General features: G+C 41.1%; 2 protein-coding genes across 7 annotated transcripts; one reads left to right on the top strand and one right to left on the bottom strand.

Moving 5' to 3' along the window:
- The first annotated feature begins 367 nt into the window (after positions 1-367).
- On the top strand, positions 368-21,618 carry GGPS1 (geranylgeranyl diphosphate synthase 1). 6 transcript variants are annotated; one of them, XM_051614945.1, is made up of 4 exons: positions 368-431; positions 4,985-5,077; positions 15,779-15,849; positions 18,590-21,618. In XM_051614945.1, the coding sequence occupies exons 2-4, from the start codon at positions 5,011-5,013 to the stop codon at positions 19,349-19,351; spliced, it is 900 nt and encodes a 299-aa protein (XP_051470905.1). In that variant the 5' UTR covers positions 368-431; positions 4,985-5,010; the 3' UTR covers positions 19,352-21,618. The 6 variants fall into 6 exon arrangements, with proteins under 6 accessions (XP_051470905.1, XP_051470907.1, XP_051470908.1 ...); XM_051614947.1 differs by having other exon boundaries at positions 386-426; XM_051614948.1 differs by lacking the exon at positions 368-431 and adding an exon at positions 944-964.
- Positions 484-1,128, bottom strand: LOC127382897 (uncharacterized). Its single transcript, XM_051615047.1, has 2 exons — positions 1,053-1,128; positions 484-989 (listed from the first exon to the last, which is right to left on the bottom strand). Exons 1-2 carry the CDS (start codon positions 1,126-1,128, stop codon positions 484-486), a joined length of 582 nt encoding a protein of 193 aa, XP_051471007.1.
- Positions 21,619-21,892: the final 274 nt, after the last annotated feature.

Genomic DNA, 21,892 nt, shown 5'->3' with positions numbered 1-21,892 from the left:
AGAGCCCGCCCTGCCCGCGGCGCCATTGGCCGGCGGATCGGAAATACTGACATCATTTTTCTCCACTTCTATGGAAACTGGGACTCGGCGCCGAGGGGCCTCATGGGTGATGCTGTTCGCGCTCGCCCCTCGTACCGGGCTCGAGAACCGGCCTAACGCGGCGGGAGGACTACACCTCCCAGGGTGCCCCGCGCGCGGCCGCCGCGAGGGGACAGGGCCCTCGCCGCATGCTAATGAGCCGAGGAGGCAGGGCCGGCGCCTGCGCGGTGAGGCGCTGGTGGCGCATTTTCCCTCAAGAGGGGAAGGTGGCGCCCGGCGGGGCGGAAGGGGGTGGGGCTGCCGCTGCCTGCGCTGCTGCCGCCGCTTCGGGGGCGGAGGCCGCTCGGGGGAGCGGGGCTCGGCGCGGCTGGTGGCGGAGGTGGCGAGGTGAGGTGAGCGAGAGCTGCTCGGGCGGCGTGCGGGCGCGCGGGGCCGCCCTGCCCGTTAACCGGCCGTTGGCGGTGGGAGGCGCTGCCCGGCGTCCGGGCGCGGGAGCGGGAGCGGGGCGCGGTGCTCGGGGGCTCCGGTCCGTCCCCTCTGCGCGGGGCCGGGCGGCGGGAGCCAGCCCGGCTGCCGGGGGAGCGGGCGCTGCCCCGCCCAGGAGCGGCTGGCGGGCTGCCCGGAAGGGGCCGGGGAGGGGCGGGGGGGAAGGGGCCGGAGCCGCCGTTGGCGCGGGGCGGCGCTGCCGGCGGGCAGCGGGGCTGTCGCCGGGGCGGGCTCACGGAGCGCCCGGGGCTGCGGCGGGCGGTGCTTCTCGCCCTGGCGGCCTAGCCCGGCTGCCGGCGGCGCAGAGCAGCAGATGGGGGTGGACGGCGGGTGGGGGGAGCGAGGAGCCCTCGGCTGGCGGCCTCGCACTGTGTAAGATGGCGGGGCTGGGCTGGTGCCGTGCGGTTGAGAGGCGGCGAGGGAGGCTCTGCCGGCTCTGGTGCGCTTACAGTTCTTGCTCAAAGCTCCCAAGAAGTAACCCTGTTTTCTTTGGCGTGGCTGGGAGGTTTTGGGCGGGGGTTAGGCACCTGCGAGCAGGGTAACAGCTTCACGTCCTTCGTGAAATGTCAGTTTTAATCTGAAGAGCGATTCAGAAGCAGTCATGGTTCCTGCCGGCTCGGGTCAGCCCTCAGCGGAACAACCCTGTCCGTGTGCGGTCACAGCACAGTGCCAGGACTCTGACAGTCCACGTACTGTTGTCTGGCGTCTGTAGCGTTCATACCCAATTATATCTGGAAATGCTGTGAAAAAATCGAAGCACGATTCCAGGGTAGTATGTTCTAGCTTTTCCCGGAGTTAGTGTTGAAATTGCAGCTATGGAAAGCTGCTTGTATGCTTGGCTGCGTCTTCAGGGAAAGCGTGTGACTGTCCTTTCCACCTGTTTGATGTTGCCTATCCCTAAGTTGAATAATAAAGCCTCTGCTGATTAGAATGATAATGTGGACTAGGGTGATAAGTATCCTCTCCAAATTACATTTGGATTAAGAGCCTTGATAGCCTCTTTGAAGCAATACACATTCACAACAGTTTTTGTGTATTCCTCTGCAACAGACCTTGTCACTCCTCTCCCTATCTGGAGCCCTTTTTTTTTTTTTTTCACTAGTTACAATGAAACCAGTGTCTCGATGCACTAAATTCGGTGATGGAGCCGATTTAAGAACTTTCTGGGTAGTTCTTTTGCACTACAGCTCTGTTCCTTTAATTGTTCTCTCTTTCTTTTTTTTTTTTTCTGTATTAATCATGTTGCCATTTGAACCACTGTGATGGTTATGCTTTTCTAAAATACCACTTCCATATTGAACCTAGACTGTTTCAGTGATCATATCCCATAATTCAGGTGAGGGGCAGAATATTCTGTTGAATGGAATGGAAGGAGTGGGGTGAGAAGCTGCTTTATAAGGTTCCAGAGCAAAGATTTTTGTTGAATTTTACCTAGAATGCTTGCATTCTCTCTAGAAAGCTCCTAGATATAGGTCAGATATAGGCCAGATCTTCAAGTATAGTTTTAGAGTAGTTCTAACTTATTGAATGTGCATGTCACCATCTTACTGCAGTGCTGTGTGTGTTTTCAAATAGATGATTAGAGATAAGGTTTGTTGCAGTCAGACAGTTCTGTAGGCCCTCTGTTGTGATTGCATGGCCTGTGCCTGTTGTGGCTGTTCTGTATGCTTTGGTGGTAATACTGACAAGTGACTGGACAAATAACTTAGTCATGCATTAATTGAAATGCAGCAAGTCTGTGTACTGGTTTAACAGGCAAAATGGCATTAACTACTGTAATCTTTTGAACATGTAATCAATTCTTCCACTTTCATTGACAAAAGGCTTTGCTTTCCTTTTCCTTTCATGTTTATTTAACTCCTGGCAATTTTACTTCTTATTAGGAGTGCTGGCTGAAATCTTGTCTGTAAATATTTTTCAATTGAGAAGACTTACTGCAACAGTGTAACTTCGGAAGTAAACTGATCAGTCACTTAGGGAGGAAACTTAATGTCAAGCATTTCTCAAGTGTGTCAAATAAAAAGCAGTAAAATTACATGCCTCATACCATGGTATTCTAGCTTACAGGCCTTTATAAGCAACTTAATTTACATATATCTTTATCAAGGGTCCTTTATGTAAGTTTGGGTGAAGTTCTGCTCACTTGTTTCGGTGGGTGTTTTAGGTATGTAGCTGTCTGAATAATCATAGTTCTCTTTTCCTTAGCAGAGGCTATATATCATGTCATTTAAAGGTAGCAGCATAGCAATCTAGAAGAGTTTAGCAATAGTGATTTAAGCTAAGTTACCATCCACTTTTTGCCTCTTAGAGCTTTTATGCCTCCCTTTTATTGAAAAACAGAAATAAAAATTAAAAAAAATCTTGCCACTTGTAGGAAAAGTACCTGACTGATTTTCTTCAGCTAAGCAGCCTGTCAGGTGGGCTGCTCTTAGTTTTGTGCCAAAAGATGCAAATATATAGTTTGCTGTGCAATACTAGCAAATTAAGTTAGTTCGGGATTCTGAATATTGTCTTAGTGTCCTACACACAGTCAAGAAATCTCTGAATTCCCTGAGGGGAGAGGAAGAATGTCAAGATTTACTTCTATGCAGAAACTTCTACAGAGAAGCAGTTCCCACCTTAACATCTCTTCCCAGCTCTGTTGGGTATGTTTGTCATTTGACTTCTAAACTCTCTGTGGCTTTTTGACAAATAATAGCCACAGAAGAGTAGTTAAGTTGATGGTGTCTCCTTGCATCCATCTCTACCAGCTTCATTCTGCTTAAAATATCTTGAGGTGGCCTGTGAGAATCTTTTGTTTGCTTCCTCACTGAAGTCCTTGGAGAAACTTATTCTGGATATGCAAGGTTACAGTTTAACAGCTGATTCTCAATGGCGGTGTGGTCTTAAAAGTAGTCCCTATCCCTTCAGTTATATTGACAATCTGAATAGAAAATAGGGAGTTGAGGGTGCCAGATTTGATTTAGGTTACAGTGTGGCCTGACTGCTGGGTTGCACTGGCACACCATGGGTTAGGATGGAAGAGCTGTACTGCTACGAAACTGTGCAAAGCTTTCCCAAAAAGGTGCAGTCTTATGAGCATTTTGTTGGCAACTGTGTTTGCTTAAATATCTGTTCTTCCCTCTGAAGTGCTGCTATATTTGATTAATATATGCAGTGAAGCAAATAAAGGAACTGATCCAATCCTAAGCTAGGAAAATAGTTATTAATGCAGATCAGTTCTCAAGTCTGGAGTGCCAGAAATACTTACAGGTTTGAAGGGTGGGCATAGACAGGAACTGACTGAGCTGTACTGAAAGGGAAAGTTCATGAATGTTGAGAAATACCATTTTGTTCAGGTAGCTTAAGAGGGATCTGTGATCTTAATGCTGATCTCTTGAGTTTTTGATGGGAAAGTATTGTTGCAAGTGTGGAACATAGTTTATTTCACTTGTGTTAACCATTACATTTAAAGTACCTAGATTAAAAATTCATCAGTTCATACTTTATAAACATCACTTATAAATTATCTGTAAAATTAACTATTTAAATAACAATGCAGTTGCTCCAGGGGCAAAAAGGCAAAAAAATACATCCTTTCCAGGGTGCTAGCTAAGTAACTAAGACATGATGCTGAAGTAGTGTGAGACTTAATGCTATTGCTGCAGTTCCTGTCTTAAAATGACATTAGAAGAATTGTTTTGAGATGCTGCATCTGCAGTGCAGCAAGGGAGGCTAGACGTGAAAGGACAGGAAATCTGTTACAGAAAACAGTATGGAAAAAAACCCGCCAATATAGATGACCAAAGTTATGTGAAATGAAACTTAATAGAAATTAGTTGAGCTATGTAAGGAATGGATCCTAAAATATTTATCATAAGAGTCTATGATGCATATAGTAAATAGGAAAATGAGTAAAGATGTCTGTATGCTTAAACAGAGGTAAGAAAATGGTATATTTCTATTCTGCCTTCTAAAACAGGACTGAAGAATTCTATGAGAAGACTGAAGTTAGTATCCTTGGTGTAGGGTACATTTGGGTTTTTTTGCTCTTAGTCATCTCTCTTGTATGAGAAATGCCTATAGGGAAGTCTAATCTGATAAGTCATGTGCGGTTTTGTATGAGCCGAGTATCTTCTCTAATATGGTGGAGTTTCACTGTTGTGAATACTAGTGTTCTAAATGCTTCTCTATAATCCTGAGCCCTCTAATACATATAAAAGAGCAAACAAAGTCTAGAAGTTGGCTTAAACTATTGATGAGTAATTAAAAAAAAACTAATACGCATGCTTTTTCTATTCTAAATTATGTCTACAAAGCTTTATGTAGTGAAGGTGGTATTAACTGAAGGTGTAATGTTCAAGGTTAGGTGCAAATACTCCAATTTTGAAGTCAGCTGACTTTTCATTTAATTGTATGCATGTATTTTTACTTCCCTGATTTGTGATCTAAATAGTGTTAATAACACTTTCTTTAACAGTGAACTACCTCTTATGAAATAAAGAAATGGATGGGATGGATGAAACATCTAAAAGAATCCTAGAGCCATACCAGTATTTACTTCAACTACCAGGCAAGTTTCTTTGCACTGTGTTGTTCTTATAGCAACTTTGGTCTCAGAACATAGGCCAGGAAGTTTGTCTATTCTTGATTTGTGGACTTAAGAGTCACTGTAAGTAATGCTTTTCAATATTTTTTTTCTTCCTCTGTAGAACCACCCTTTTTGGTGAGATTGGTACAATAATTCCAGAGTCTGTCTGTTGCAGTGTAAGTAGTATTTCAGCGTCTCTGAATATGAGTAGCTGACTTACTACTTTTTAAAACTAATAAGGGCAAGTACTGAAGACCTGGCCCTTGTTTTGGTCTTTATCTGCTTGCTGTATGGGACTCAAGGGGATGTGCTTTGTTGGCTTTTTTGTTTATTTTTAAAATAGCCTGTTTCTTTTGTGTAACTTCTCCTTGGTATATGTAGAGCCAGGTGTTCTAATGGCAAATTTTGGCTGTCTGTGGATTGCTTCACTTGCCAGAGGATCAACCAGTCCTTGTGTGGTATAAGGTCACTAGCAACACATTCAAATTAAGCTTTGAGTATCAAACAGTACCTATTGTAGCAGAATTCAGGAGGCAGTTTGATGAAGTACTATATGGATATGCCTCTCAGAAGCATCTTTGCTGACTAAACAGATTGGTTTTTGTGGCTTTTGCTTGTATACGTGAAGCTTAAGGAAGATCATACAAGCAAACTTTGTGAAAATAGCAATGGAACTAACTTGTTATTGTAACTATTGCATGATTGTCTTCTGTCAAGCTTTTATTGCATACAGGTGGTGGTAGGGAAGACACAAAATATGGTAAAAATTAAGAAAAATAATTCTGAGAAAATTTAGAAGACCTTTGGTCCAGGCAGGTAGCATAATGAATCAACAGGCACAGTATTAAGTGGTTTTTGCATATCTTCAGCAAGACCTGTGGGTCGTAATTCATTATACTGATGTATAATGAATTTTGTTACTTATCTCTACAAATATCCAGCATTGTCTTATCTACGTTGGTGATTTCATTTGACTTGGCAGTTAATGCTACTTGAGTTAAAAATAAGAAAAGGAAAGAATTTGGCAGTAACATGCCTTTTTAATGCCAGAAAGTTTGTTTCTCATTTCCTCACAGTATATTGTATTTGGATATGTTGAACTGGGTGGTGGTTTTGCTAGTGAACTACCTCCAGAATGAGTCTACAGTATTCTTGAGAGCTTTCTAAGAGCTGGTCCTGAAGAAATTTACTTTCCTTCAATACCATCTTTAAGTGAGCTTTTAGTTTGGTGAGGTTATCTTGTATAACCGAGGTATGTTGTAATACCTCTGCATCTTTAGCTGCTGCTAAGTTTTTACGATACTGTAGGTACCAGCAAAAAAAGCTTTCCTAATAAGAAATACACAACAAAGTGCCTAAAAAAACCTTCCATGGGCAGAAGTGCTTGACTGGCAGCTCTTCATTTTTCTTTCATTTCAGATGATGCAGCTAAGATACACACTTAACCTTCCCACCTTGACTGCTGTGGCTAAATTCCTATACTTTGTTGAGAGCTCAACCCTGATCACTCAATGCTGATGCTTTATATAATGTTACACTTACTGAGATTGTGAGTGTTTTATATCCTGTCCTACTAAAGTATCAAAAACCTGTTTGTGCACTTCAACATGTTGGTATCTTGTTAATTTAGTTTGTTTTGGAGAAGATGAGAGAAAAGGTACACTTCTCTCTATGCAGAAATGGTGGTGTGATTCAAGAAGAAACTAGGTAGGTATAAGTACTGACCTGTGGAAAGCTTGTACTGAGTAAGAGATAACATGGTGAGGGTTCACAATCATATAGCTGGACACTTACTATTTTTCAATCACTGTGGCTTTGCCCAAATTCAGCAATGACAACTGTAGATCAGGAGGAGCTAGTTACTTGTGTGAACCTTGGGATCGGTATGAGCACTAATGGTTGGTGAGGGGGGAAAATTAGACATATGCTTGCTGTTCGTAATTAGGGTGGAGCCCAAATTAGGTGCCTGAGCTAATCTAACAAGCTCTTGGTTGAAAAGACAGTGTCATTCTATCTTCTTTATGCTTCTCGCAGTATTCTCCTGCTTCTTAACTTGTGCCAGTTCTCATCTTACTAACCAAATTATTTGGTAGTATCAATCACTGAACCTGTTAAAACCTTGCCTGGTTTATCTTCTCTTGTCTTGTTGGTGAGCTGGCACAAGCGTGGGGACAAGGAGCTGTTTTTGTGTTGGATCAGCTTGAGTTCTGAGGGGCTTTTGCAGAAGGCTTGGCTGTGTCAAAATATGTATACTTACAGCTCTACAGTAGTCCAGTTGCTTTTAAGACTAGTTAAAAAAGAAACTTTCCAAACAGTTTAGTAACTTATGAGATCTTGAATAAACTTAGATACATATCCAACTTTGTTTATATAAAAAGGGATTGAGTAACAGAATTAAGGTTGGGAAGAAAATAGGTGCCTGCTAGTGTTGTCTAAGTGTAGTTACGTAGTTGTAGTGTAAGAACACAAATTTTTAACTGTTAAGGATTAATCCCTCAATACAAAAGGAAGTTGATTACTCTGTATGTCATTAGTGAAATACAGCTTTTAATGGTGGCAGTTTGGGGGTGATACTTAAACTAAGCTTGTATATCACTTTGAATTCAACAGTACTAGAATAGTGGAACTGCTAGGCTTAAGGTATTTTATTACGTTGCCGTTTTAACGGATGGTATGGTAATTAATGTTTATTCCTTCATTAGAAGAATTTATTACTTGGGAGAGCATGCGTTCTGCAACAGTATCTTTTTTTGTAAGATCTCATTGTAGTAGAACATTGCCATACTTGTTTATAGCAGCATTCTGCTTAATCTAGTATTCTGTCCATTAGTCTCATAAACAAAGTGCAATAAGCAGGCTTAACTTTCACAAATTCCAACGTGATTTGTTTAAAAAATGGCCTGGTTCAGACAGATGGTTAATATTTTATCTCTGCGTGGCTGAGTTAACAGCAGTAGCTTTTTTTGCAGCACTAAGTAGTATATGGAGTTTCAGTTGTAGTAAAACTGGTATGTTCAACAGCTTGCTATTGAAAGGGGTAGATTCTGCTCCATTTATGACTGTTCATCTTCCCTTTCATGTGCATTGCTCTGGTCTTGGCCACAGTCTTTCCTGGGCTTGTTTAGCAAGCTGAACAATCAAGACTGGCTTTTGATTTTTGCCTTTTTTGTCTGGGTTGTTGAACTTGACCAGCATGGTGAAGGAGTTAAGTACCACAGGGCATGATCTCTGACGTGGGTACAAGTAAACTTGGCACATTAGAGGCCTTAACTTGGGCCAAGATGCTGAGCAAGGCTGCAGCTTTTCAGGCTCTGAGCTGCAGGGGTGCCTGGGGTTGCCAGCTGGGCTAGAAGAAAGTGATGTCCCTGCCCCTAAAAGGTGTGCAGCGGTGGAAAATGTGTCACTAAGCAAAGGAGCAGTGGAAGAGGGTCAGCAGACTGCACAACATCAGAAATAACAAAAAGAACAAGACTAGGCAGGTTCAAGAACCTGAAACCTTCAGATATATTGATGGAGGGGCAGGAAGAGTCTGTACATATCAGGTTGACAGCCAACTTAACATGAGCCAGCATTGTGTCCAGGTGGCCAAGAAGGCCAATGGCATCCTGGCCTGCATCAGAAATGCATCAGTGTGGCCAGCAGGAGTAGAGAAGTGATCGTGCCCCTGTACTCAGCATTGGTGAGGCCACACCTCGAGTTCTGTGTGCATTTCTGGGCCACTCACTACAAGAAGGATGTCAAGTTGCTGGAGCATGTCCAGAGGAGAGCTATCAAACTGGTGAAAGGTCTGGAAAATAAGTCCTATCAGTAGAGGCTGAGGGAACTGGAATTGTTTAGTTTGAATAAGAGAAGGCTGAGGGGAGACCTCATTGCTCTCTACAACTACCTGAAAGGAAGTTGTAGGGACGTGGGAGTTGGTCTCTTCTCCCAAGTGAATAATGACAGGACAAGAGGTAATGGCCTGAAGCTGTGCCAGGGGAGGCTTAGAATGAATATTAGAAATAATGTATTTACCAGAAGAGTGATTGGACAGTGGAACAGGCTGCCCAGGGATGTGGTGGAGTCACCATCCCTGGAAGTGTTTAAAAGAAATACAGATATAGTGCTTAGCAACATGATTTAAGCACTGAACGAGTAAATTAGGTTGTGGTAGGGGGATTTAGGTTATGGCTGGACTTGATGATCTTCAAGGTCCCTTCCAACCTGGATGATTCTGTGATTCTAGGTTGGGAAATGGATACTGTCACAATGGTGAAGGCTGGGAGCTGATGTCTTCTTGCATCAGGAGAGATTCCTGTTTCTTGCATACATCTACAACTGCCAAGTAGGTTCAGAGTACTGGAACAAAAGTACTCGGCTGCCTCAGGCGAACACCTGGTGGCAGCGGCAAATGGTAGTGGGGAGACTGCCTCTAGCCAGAGACAGAAGCCTCCATCTGAGCTGCTGTCCTTGACGGTTTGCTGCTTCTGGGTAGCTCTGATCAGGAATGTTATAGAGCGACCACCAAGGTGTGTTTCACTCTCGCACTACTTAACCCTGCTACTCTTCCACTTGAGCGCTAATGGATATAGCAAGGGAATGCCTGGAGCTTATCAAGCATAATTATGTGGCTTTTGGAGTGGGAGCCAAGAGCACAGGAAGCCAATTGGCCGTTCTCCGTGATCCTCAACCCCCTCTCCCACATCATCAAGAGGAACAAACAGATCCTGCCTGTCAACAGGTAGTTGCACAGCTGATACTGATAGCAGATATTTGGGGTTTATGACCATGGGACTCCCTTTGTAGATCAAGGATTACCAGGAAGAGATACCATCCACCTAACCAAGTCAGGACAAAGTGTCTCTACCAACAGGCTAAGCAACCTGGTGAGAAGTGATTTAAACTAGAAGTTACAATAAAAGGGGGGATGACTACCCACAATCAGGTAATGAAAAGGTGAACCTGTGAACAAAGGATGTAGGCTGATGTGGACAAGAGAGACTGTAATCATCAGAGCAGTGCTAAATGCAGCCCATCCCAGGTGTATGCACTTAAAAAAGGAAGCATGTACAGGACAACATGATGGGGAAAGTGCTCTCTTTTTCTGGGGAATCTGCAGGACTGGGTGCCTCTACACAAAGCATACAGCATGGGGAATAAACAGGAGTTAGAGATCTGCATGCAGTTGCAGGACTCCAGTTTTATTGGGATATCTGATGTGGGATAGCTTGGTCAGCTGGAGTGCTGCAATGGATGGATATGGATTGCTGTTGTGGTTTGGGCCTAACCCACCAACAAAACCAGCCACATGGCTGCTTGCTCACCCCTCCCCCCCACACACACTGTGGGATGGGGAGGACAAAGGCCAGCTACTAGAAGCTCATGGGTCAAGACAAAGGACCAATTATGGTCATAGGCAAAACTCAACTTGGGGAAAAATAATAATTTAATTTACTTCTAATCAAATGCACACAGACAACACAAAGAGCAGTACTTCATGCGTTACCCCACCCCTCCCTTCTTCTGGCCCAAAAATGCTTTGTTCCTACTTTGTCTACCTCCTTCCCCCAATTAACACAGGAGGACAGGGGAAGGGGTTTAAAGCAGTTCAGCCTATTTCCTGCCCTTCCTGACTCTTCAGGGAGGATTTCTTTCAGTCCTCCCCTGTTTCTCCATGGGGTCCCTTCCATGGGAGAGAGTCCTTCATGAACCTCTTTGACGTGAGTCCTTCCCATGACGTGCAGTCCGTTCAGAAGCAAGCTGCTTCAGCACAGGCTTCCTGCAGAGTCATGGGCTACTTCAGGAACAGTTGCCTCCCCTGGCATGGGGTCCTGCATATCCAAGCCCACAGGCTGCAAGTCCACATTTGCCCCTCCTGGCACCTTCAAGGGATGCTCTGTCATGTTCCTCCATGGGGCACAGGGGGACAGCCTGCCATCTCACTATGGGCTGCAGGGGAACTTCTGCTTGCATGTCTCCTTCCCCTTCATCCTCACCAGCCTCGGGATTTCCACTCCTGCACTGCTCTGCTCCTGTCCAGCTCAACTGTTCTTTGCTCTCTCTGCTTTCAGGTCTTATATGAGTTCTTTCATATGTTAATTGCAGAGGCACATCTGTTGTCTCTTTAATGGCTTGGCCTTGTCCACCTGAGCTGGGGAAGCTTTCAGTAGCTTCTTACAGGAGCCACCCATGGGGCTCCTCCCCTGCTACCAAAACCGTGCCAGAACCAGACCAGCACAATTGCCTAGGAATGCAGTCTGGGATAGCAAGGACTGGGAGTTGCCTTTCATGTGAAAGAGCAGCTGAACTGCATGGAGTTCTGCCTTCAGTCAGATGATAAGCCTAGCAAGACTTTATGGGTTAAATTAGAGGGCAGATCAATAGGAGTGACACTACAGTAAGTCTTTGCTACAGACCACCTGTGTAGGAAGAAGTAGATGAGGTCTTCAGACAACTGGAAGATGCCTCATATTCGAAGGCCCCAGTCTTCATGAGGTACTTAAGCTATCTCGGTATCTGGTAGAAGAAGCAACACAGTGGGAGACAGGCAATCCAAGAAGTTTCTGGAATGTATTGATGATGACTGGGTAATACAGGTAATTAAGAAAGAAGACATTATGCTTTACCTCACACTTAGAAACAAGGAAGAACTGCTTAGGACATAAAGACTGGGGGCAACCTTGGCTGCAGTGATAGGGATAGTGGGATAGTGGCCTTCAGGATCCTGAGAGGAGGGAACAAGGCAAAATCAGAGTAACAGCCCTGGACTACTTAACACTGTTTTGAGCAGGGGAGTTAAACTAGGCAATTCTACAGTTACCTTAATCCATCACAAGTGACTACCCATATTTGGATATGGGCCTGCACTCTTTGCTTGTCTTTCTGCAGTTCACCTCTGCTGGATGTGGTGATTTTGTATCTGTGTGGGGTGGTCTGCTTGGGGAATTTGCCCATTTAGCCCTAATCCATCAGAGCACAGGGCTAGGCGGGAAGGTGTACAACAAAGCTGAGGTAATGTAGTAGCTTGCAGTAGCATACAAAAGGGCAATTCCCCCTTCCCCCTGCTCTCAGCATCTGCTGGTTACCCTGTACAAACTCTGGCAGACCCATTTCATAAGCTGACTCAGTACAGAAGTTGGCAAGAAAAAGCTGGCAGAAAGCTCACCTAGTAAAAAGCAGATAGTTTTCTGCTGGGGTAATGAGCTGAATTAGCTCAGTGAGGCTCTAATGAGGACTAGATTATTAGTCCCTCTGCTCATTCTTACAGTGTTCTAGCCCTTTTATCTATCCTCAGTGTAACTGGGGTGCTCCCCTAAGGGCATAGTCTGTGGTCACTTCAATGCAGCAAGAGTGAAGAATTACTAATGAGGAGTTTTGGGTCAGTATCCTGTCACAAGAGCAATTGTGTAAATAGTTAAGTCAAGCTGATTTTTTTTTTTAGGGAAGCATTTTGTCTGTCTAAAGAGATGGCAGAGATTGTCCTATTGTCCTCGGTACATCTTTAATCTAACTTGATCTTTGTTTAATAGATATGGCTTGTAGAAGGAATTTAATCAGTGAATCTGTTATTTTCTGAATATTTTTTCTCACCCTTTCTACCTAGCATTACTAAGGAGAAAAGCTTTCTATAGTTGCTGTTTAATTTGGCTAATTTTGGGATCTTAAGCAGATGAAACTTAATTCATTTAGCGTAACTTCGATAAAAACTTGATGGAGTAATATCTATTATATATCTATTATAGCTCTATACAGTAGATGGAGCTTCTAATCTTGGAAGTTAGTCCTCCATATTCTTTAATTTTACAATAGTCTGTATACAATAATTAACAGAGCAGTGATGCAACATTGAAGAAACTGGATAGTTCTGCTAGTGTTAAATTTTACTCTTTTAAATTTTGTCCTGTGTCCCTGGATTGTTGTTTTGTCTAGTCTGGGGAGAGAAGAGGCATGGTAAGGGATGGAGGCTTTCACATCTAGGCTTTTGAGAGCAGTATTAGATGTGTTTGGTCTTTTGCTATCACATATGGTTGTAGGCATGAAACATGCATACAGAAAATTGTTATGGTATCACATAGACTAGGATTGACTTCAGAACAAGATAAATAAGCATTTATGTGGCAATAATGTTCCTTTAAAGGGGCTCACATAAACAAATCTGGACCTATAAAGGAAAGATGGATGTTTTGCTATACAGAATGGTTTTTTTCCTTGAATAGTCAGTGTCTAGACAGCCTTGCTAGACAAGGTAGGCAAGTCTAACAATTCAGGTCCTGTCTGTGCTAGGGAACAGAAGTGGCTAAACTCCCTATGCATGTTAATAATCTATTCAGAGTGTGTGCTAGTAGTTACATTCCTCATGATAAAATAGAACTTGTTGCTGAACATCCAGCATTCCATAAGCAGATTTTCTAGGAAACACATTCAGAAAACAAGAGTTAGCTGCCTAATGTAAAAAAGTATTATCTGAATCAATATAACATAGAAGTTAAGATAAGATACATTTCCTTAGTGTGATATCTCTGAGTAGTTTTCTTAATGGATGTACTGAAATGCTTGTTAATACTTAAGTGGCAAGCTCTACAGTTTGGTAGATGTTTTTAACAGTTATTCTCAGTATTTTTGAGCAATCTTTTCTTCTCAGTTAACTCATGGAATTTTAAAATAAAATATTGAACTTCTGGGGAGCATTTTGAGCCTTCCTTGTGCAGTATTGGTGGTTGAAGTGTGTAGTGAGTCAGATCAGGGAACCAGTCTGGCCAAAATCTCATTTACCCCCATGGGGAAGAGGGATGAGGTCTAGAGTGTCTCAAGTGTTTCAAAGCCTTAGTATCTGCAGATGTTGGGAGATGCAGATCTAACTTAAATTGGTGGTGGTGCTTTGATAATGTAGGAAGTTTTTAAATTCTTGGTCACTACTCTAATTTTGTATTTAAATTTAAGCTCTGGTTACCTGGGATACCTGTGTTAAAACAGTGGATGTCTAAGTCAGGAAATAATTTATTTAAATAAGCAGTTTTTTAAAAAAAATTTAGAACCAGATATGTACTTTTCTGACAGAGAGCAAGCCTGACATGAGTAGCTTAAAATATCTGCACTGCTGTTTGAGAGACAAAACAATTCCTTCCTCCAGTAGAAAGCTATTAGTGTTTAAAACTGAGCACAGAAAACAAAAATAGAGAAAATAAGCCAGTGATAGTGTATGTCCAGTTAAGAGTGCCCTTCACACAGGACAGAGCCAGGGGGCAAAGCTATAGGGAAAAGGAAGCACCTTTTCACTAGTCTATTCTAGTGCAAACCAACGTACAGTGGTGATGAGAAGCAGTGGAAATCTTTGAGAACTGAAACAAAAATTGAAGCTGTTTGCTTCAGAGCCCAAACCACAAAGCTATTGCTTACCTGGTGCTGACTTAATTAGAAAAGGAAAAATTCTCAGTCCAGTTTCTCCAGGGTATATAACTGCAAGTTAATATACCTATTTTTTATTATTCTGTTCTGTATGTGCTGGTCACACAGCAGTAGAGAAGCCTTAAGGGGATATCCAAATACTGAAATTTCTTTAGTGCTACGGGCAAGATGTCGTCATCAACATGAAGACTAATATTGCAGAATTGTGAAATTATATCTCAGTATATCTTGAGACAAGCAATATGGAACCCGCTGGCTAGGTTTGCACTGCTTTGAGGTTTATTTAAAACTTTCTAAGGGCCTTGTTGATGTGAGCTACAGATGCAGAGCTGTTTGTCTAGACCTGTCTTGCAGTTTTTTGAAAATCTTGCACATAGCTGAACTTCTCATTGTTTAGAGCAGCGTTGTCTCAGTGTAGGTTGGGAGTGACTTTATTTCATATTGATTATTAGTGGACATTGTACATGACTCCTAGCAATTTATAAAAGAAAGCTGGCATCAGTAGTTCATAGACACATAGGTTAACTTCTATTAAAATGAACTCCATCATGTACAATGTGTCTGGATTTAATAGTAATGCTTATTTAAACACTATGCTTGGACTTTTGATCTTGTCTTTCATTCCTTTAAAACAGGGTGACTGCTTGGCTTCACCAAACTAGATTTAGCCAAAGCAGAACAGATTCTATTATTCATAGGTAGACTTCTTGGGTATAAGATAATGTTTGAATTCTTGGCCTCTTCAAAATGTTCTGTTCAGAGTTAGAGGGTTTTTTTAAGTATGTCAATTGTCACTTTTCTGTTTTACAAATTGTTAGTAGCAAGTGAAGAGTACTACAAGAGAAAGACCTAAAATTGAGAGAAATAAGTATTCAACAAATATCTTCAACTAATAATGAACCATTATTAAAAATTAATCTGTTACATACACAAAATCAACATGCCTGGCAAACTAGGGCTTACTTGCAGAAGTAGTAAGCTGATCTGCAAAGGCTACCAATGTACTCAGGATCACTTACTAATTAAGCTACCAAAATTAAATACAGAAATCTGTAAATATGTACTTTGCATATTACTGTGAAATGTTTAAAACTGAAGTTGCTGGTAATTGTGATGTTTATACAATGAAGACACAAGCTGGACGCTTACTATGATAAATTTTCTACTTTCAAGTGATTGTACTGATCAGCTTACCAGTCTCAAGTCAACTATAGTTGTTAAGACAAGCTGCTGTCCCTAACAATGAATTTTGTGTTTGTTTTTTTTAATATATAAATGCCTATAATATTTTTATTGTAGGTAAGCAAGTGAGAACCAAACTGTCACAGGCCTTTAATCACTGGCTGAATGTTCCAGAAGATAAAATACAGGTACTGGCTAATTATTTTTAAAAGACTGTTAGCTTTCTTCCAAGACTACTGATAAGATTATTATCTCACATAGTATAAATTATCAGAAATCTCTGAATGCACTGATTTCTGAATATATTGAAGTAAACTTTCAGGAAAACAACTTCAGTGCAAAGCTTTGACTGTGATGTAACACTTAAAGAAATTACTTCAGTGACTTATCTTACATAGAATAGTTACTTGTTTCCAAGTGGGCTCAACTTTAAGTTGAAGATAAGCAGCTACCATTGGTACCCACTTAACATGACTCAATTATTGACACTGAGTTTTCAGTGACTAATGACAATTACCTTATGTACTACACAAATATAGTGGTTGTACCATACTCAGCACTACCTCTTAAGTACTGCCCCTGTACTTGACACTGGTGAGGCTGCATCTCGAGTACTGTGTTCAGTTTTGAGCCAATCACTATAAAGAAGGACACTGAGGTGCTGGAGCAAGTCCAGAGAAGAGAAACAAAGCTGGTGAAGGGTTTAGAGCACAAGTCCTATGAGGAGCAGCTGAGGGAACTAGGGTTGTTCAGTCTGGAGAAAAGCAGTCTGAGAGGAGACCTTATCACTCTCTTCAGCCACCTGAAAGGAGCTTGTAGCGAGGTGGGTGTTGGTCTCTCAAGTGATAAGTGATATGATGAGAAGAAATGGCCTCAAGTTATGCTTGGGAAGGCTTAGACTGGATATTAGGAAGAATTCTGGCATTCCTTATAGAACATTTTTTACGCTAGATCATTTGTCTTTGTGTAGTTTATTTAGATGAGTACAGTTAATGATACTGGTTTTTGGTAACTAACTTTGCTATTGGCTGCTACCATTTCACTTTTTTCCCAGCCAAGTGGTCTCATTTTTTTTCACCACTTAACTACATCTGCAGTGCTCATGTGGTGCTGCACTGAGACACTTGTTAAATTAGAGAACACTGGGTTGTCAGATGAACTTCTTCTTAAGAAAGCACTAAAATGGCCTAGTACAGGGCTAAACAAATTTTAAGGCTATTGCAACTAAGGAAGTCAAAATCTGAGTGTTGGAGTGATAATGTAGCAGCCACTGATTAGTCAGTCTTAGGTTGTAAGAAAGCGTAACACTGTACTGGTTTTTCAACTTTCATTATGAAGAGCAGTCCTTTCATTTCCTCAGGCTACTTCCTGATGTCTTCTAAAGGAAACTATTTCTGTTGTCTAACTTTTTTGCTTCTTACTTTCAACTTTGAAGCATTTTTGATGTCTTTTTTTTTAAGATCACAAAAGAACAATTAACATGCAGTCATGAAGCACTGTTTCAATTAAACCTTAAATGTCTAAAAGCTGCAAAAAGTAATTAAACTGACAGTAATATGAAATAGGTTAGCAAGAGAAATGCTAAAATAGGCGTATTGAAGGAATTCATAGAATACAGGGGAACTTTCCTGTTATAGTACTGTGAATGACATATAATGGAGTGAAAGAATATTCAGACAAATAGGTATGTTAAGTTTTTCAGTAAGTACTCTGTCCTCTGATTTAAAGTCAGTGGGCACTTTACAGTTTAGTGCTGCTTAAGTAGGCTGCTCTTGTAGGCATATCTTGGTCAAACAATTAGATTGCTGGCTTTTAATCTTGGGGACAGTGGTCACTGAACACTAGATAACTAGAACCTCAAAAAAATTCTTCCAGTGCAGTCCCTCTTACTTTTTCCTATAGCACCTGCCAAATAGGACCATACCAGGTACTTGCCACTATTTAATGGTGGCCTCGGTATGTATTTAGGAGCAGTTTAGATGAATGTTGACTGAGTGCAGGGTTTGTAGCTAGCAAGTGTAACTGGTTCATTAGCTTTAAAATAGTATCTTAATCAGATATGTTTCATAGTGAGTTTATGCAGAATGCAGTCCTAGATGCTTACATATATTTCCATTGAAGCAGGTGCTGAATATACCTGTTTCATGCATAGCAGCTGTGCATTAAAGAGAGTATGTAGTGTTAAAACTTTCTTGTTTAATTGTCCTGCTTTGCAATAAAATGCAGTCAGCTACAAGCTTGATGGTCTCAGGAGTTTATTATGTACCTCAGCTGGTATATGATATTCATACTGAGGAACAAGTAGTAAGTGTGTAGAAAGCTTTCCAAGAGAAGTTGTAGCTGTTGCCTTTCTGCCAAGGATTTTCTAAATGACAGTTCAGGGAGAATAGTCTATATGTTAAGAGCTTGGTACTGAAGATAACTACACAAAGTGTGAGGAAAGATTTTTCTCCACTTATGAAAACAAGGTTTATGGGACAAATGTGTTAATGGATGATACCTGACGCTCTCGAGAACTGACTTTGGGAGATCTCAGAATAGTGAATCTAAAACTTGTCACAACAATGTGTTGCTTTCCTTTTCCTCTGTTTGTGTTTCTAATAACAGTTACTGCATGACTCCTAGACAATAGCATATTTTTGGACTGTAGCAACAACAAAGAGGAATGTGCCAATGGAAACACTTCAAGTAAATTCACTTTAGTCTGAAAAAAAATCACACAAAGACAGACCCCATGATCCAGGATGTACAGCAAACTGGCCAATGAAAAGAATCATATCTGTATTAATTTTTAAAAAGTGGTGTAGAGGGGAATCTCAGTGATAGAGAATAAAATTCTTTAAAACTTTATCCATTTTAAATAAGGTCTTGCAAAACTGGAGATTAAATTGCAGTGAGAGACTTAATAATTTTCTCTTCTTGTAATAGGTTATCATTGAAGTGACAGAGATGTTGCACAATGCAAGCCTACTTGTGGATGATATTGAAGATAACTCAAAACTACGACGGGGCTTTCCAGTGGCACACAGTATCTATGGAATTCCATCTGTAATCAACTGTGCTAATTATGTGTATTTCCTTGGCTTAGAGAAGGTTTTAACCCTTGATCATCCAGATGCTGTTAAAGTTTTTACCCGTCAACTTCTGGAACTCCATAAAGGTCAAGGCTTGGATATTTACTGGAGGGATACTTATACCTGTCCTACAGAAGCCGAATATAAAGCTATGGTACTGCAAAAGACAGGTGGTCTCTTTGGATTAGCTGTAGGCCTCATGCAGCTGTTCTCAAATTATAAGAAAGACTTAAAGCCACTCCTTAACACACTTGGCCTCTTCTTCCAAATAAGAGATGACTATGCCAACTTGCACTCTAAAGAATATAGTGAAAACAAGAGTTTCTGTGAAGACTTAACTGAGGGCAAGTTCTCATTCCCCACCATCCATGCAATTTGGTCAAGACCTGAAAGTACTCAGGTGCAAAACATTTTACGTCAAAGGACAGAGAACATAGATATAAAAAAATACTGTGTACATTACCTTGAAAATGTGGGTTCCTTTGAGTACACTCGGAATACATTGAAAGAGCTTGAATCTGAAGCCTATAAACAAATTGAATCGCTTGGGGGAAACCCTGAGCTTGTAGCACTAGTTGAACAGCTTAGCAAAATGTTCAAAGAAACTGAAAATTAAAAGTTAACTGCTGGCAGTGGATGAAAACTATTTTCAAAAGGAGGAAAATAACTAAACTTCACTTTCATTCAAGCATATCTGCAAAATTTATAGTAAAGATGCAGGTTAAACCACATGAATCCTAGTAGTGCTCCTCACCTGTCCTATGGAACAAACAAGTTCTCACTCAACTCATTGAAAAGGCATTTATTGAGCATCTTGGTTTACTATAGCATAGCAAGTGGTGGAAGATACCCCAAGGAGGCCTGACATGGTGCTTCTAGGGAGAGCGCTGCAAAACTTGACGTTAATTTTTTGTGGAAGACTAACTGATGTGAAGGGAAAACACAGATAATTTTCTGCTTTTGAACTCCAAAACAAACCATGAAAATACATTCTACTTTGGTATCTGAATTATACTGTCAGTAAGCAGTTGCATCTTTTCTTGATCACAATTTCAGTCTCTTCATAAAATGATTCAGTTGTTATTTCTGGAGTATGTGATGTAAGTTAATCATTCAGTGATTACTGAAGTCTGTAAAAAGGAAAAATGGCATACACATTTTTGGTTATGCTGTTTTGAAATCACAAATTGGCCTGTTCTCTTGCTGTTATATAGTATATGTTGTTCTGCACTAAACTTATCTGAGCGAGGTAGACTTTTCAACAAATCAAGTTATTAAAAATCAGGCTAACACCAATGCCATGTAAACAAATTAAATGGAAAAAAAATATATAGTGTTTGCAAAGAAAAAACCCACAAAGTTACTGAAAAATAGAATTGCAGATAATTGTGAAGTTAATATATGAAACACGGAACTAACTCCTACAGTGCTTCTATGGCTTTAAATAAAGAATGTACGGATAGGATGTAAAAGTCAAAAACTACAGAGAGGAATTGTCATTGCTATTTCCAGAAATGTAAAAACTGTGCTATAATCATGTTATTTTACAACAACCAAAAAATGTTCAATAAATTCTGAAGTCAAAACCTTTTTCACTTAAGTGCTTATTAAATGCAGAAGCTGCAATTCTAGGTAACAAGGTGAAAATGTTAAAGTGATCTTGTTCTCTTGGCATTGGGACTGTCCTGTTTCTTGTCAAGTACATTTGATGAACTATAGCTATTTGTTGATGACAATGTTAACACAGAAGGATCAAGCAGTGCAAAGAAGTAGAAAGAATAATCAGTAAGTTATGCTATTGTTACAATTTTAGAAATACTGAATACATAACTTCAAAAACGTGTAGATTCTGCATTAGATTCATGCATGTAGATTCCTGTACGTAGAATGGCTGCATTACCTATCAAACACGTTGCTGGGGCCAGAAAGACAGTGAAAAGTGTTTTCTTGTCTTCAACACCTTTCCTGGCATGCGATCGAAGTGGAGTGTGCTCTCAGGTTTGTGCTCGGGAACAGTGAATGAGTCTGAAAAGGAGAGCATTGAGGACTTACGCCATTGTTTCTGCTGTCACGCTGGTGCCACTATGTAGCTTCAGCATCATTCAGAACTGGAAGAGATTGTTCCAAGGGCGCCCTCTGTGGGACTTGAATGGGCTCAGAAACCCAGACGAGAGAACACCACCACCACGACAGACGTGGGAGAAAGCCTTTGGTAAAGGCTCCCTGTGGGGAGCAGCTGCTTTATACCAGGCAGTAAAGCATGTTCATGAGGCCTGTTGTTTTAAGATCTAAGCCATCATTGTGCCAAAGAATGTATGTATTATCCAGCTTAGTTTGATCGGAATATGCTAGTGTTACCAAATACCTGTACTTTATTTCTGTAATCAGTATCACATAATCAGCAAAAGGTGCTATCATGCTGCCTGCCAAAAGAGTACAGTTATCTAATGTAATGGAAGTCGAGGTACAGACCTGAAGTAGCTTCTCAGTTTCTTACTATTGTGATTGTATCAGGCTTTGTAGTCCCAAAATTAAACCTCTACTTTGTTTTGAAGCACATCAGTGATGAACAAATGTGGAAAATGTCAGCTAGGATACTTGGATCTTATAGCTACAGAATTGTGTGAAACTATTGGATCTTGTCATACCTGTCTCTGTGAAACTCAACAATTGCTACTTAAAAAATAGTCAAGTCTATAACTTTTTGCTGTTAATCTGCACACATTGGACATCTCCATTCTTATTTTATAAACTGTTTCCTAATTATGGTTATGGTTTCTAGTTATGGTTATGTTTCTTCTCTGGACCCTCTTCCACTTAACTGATTTTTTTTCAAATAATGGATGTTGAAATAAATGCAGCAACAACTGTAGCACTGCTGAATACTGAGGTAATTCAACTTCTCTGTTCTGTGCGGTTGCTTATGTAAAACCAAACAGCACGAGTTTCCAGAGGCAGATGCTGCACCAGGGGAACTCGCTGCTGCTCATCCCTATTCCTGTGTTCAATCCAGTCGCTGTCTTCCCGCAGTGCCCCAGCCTAGAAATGTAGCCTTGTTGCCTGTGTTAAACCCACACCTTGCAAGGCAGAAAAAGGTATATTGCTTCCTTGCCTCTGAATATGCCAAACAAGTCGGATTTCGCTGGCATTAGTTGAA

Source organism: Apus apus, chromosome 3, assembly GCF_020740795.1.
Source record: "Apus apus isolate bApuApu2 chromosome 3, bApuApu2.pri.cur, whole genome shotgun sequence".
NCBI classification, from domain to species: Eukaryota; Metazoa; Chordata; class Aves; order Apodiformes; family Apodidae; genus Apus; species Apus apus.
This window is presented reverse-complemented; position numbering and strand designations above follow the sequence as displayed.

What these genes read in the sequence shown, in the direction of transcription:
- LOC127382897 (XM_051615047.1), bottom strand. Translation starts at nt 1,128, where the DNA reads ATGACTGCTTCTGAATCGCTCTTCAGATTAAAACTGACATTTCACGAA. An exon ending in AGCTGTTACCCTGCTCGCAG is followed by an intron (nt 990 to 1,052) that starts GTGCCTAACCCC and finishes ACTTCTTGGGAG; the next exon opens with CTTTGAGCAAGAACTGTAAG.
- GGPS1 (XM_051614945.1), top strand. Translation starts at nt 5,011, where the DNA reads ATGGATGGGATGGATGAAACATCTAAAAGAATCCTAGAGCCATACCAG. An exon ending in GTATTTACTTCAACTACCAG is followed by an intron (nt 5,078 to 15,778) that starts GCAAGTTTCTTT and finishes TTTTTATTGTAG; the next exon opens with GTAAGCAAGTGAGAACCAAA. An exon ending in TTCCAGAAGATAAAATACAG is followed by an intron (nt 15,850 to 18,589) that starts GTACTGGCTAAT and finishes TTCTTGTAATAG; the next exon opens with GTTATCATTGAAGTGACAGA.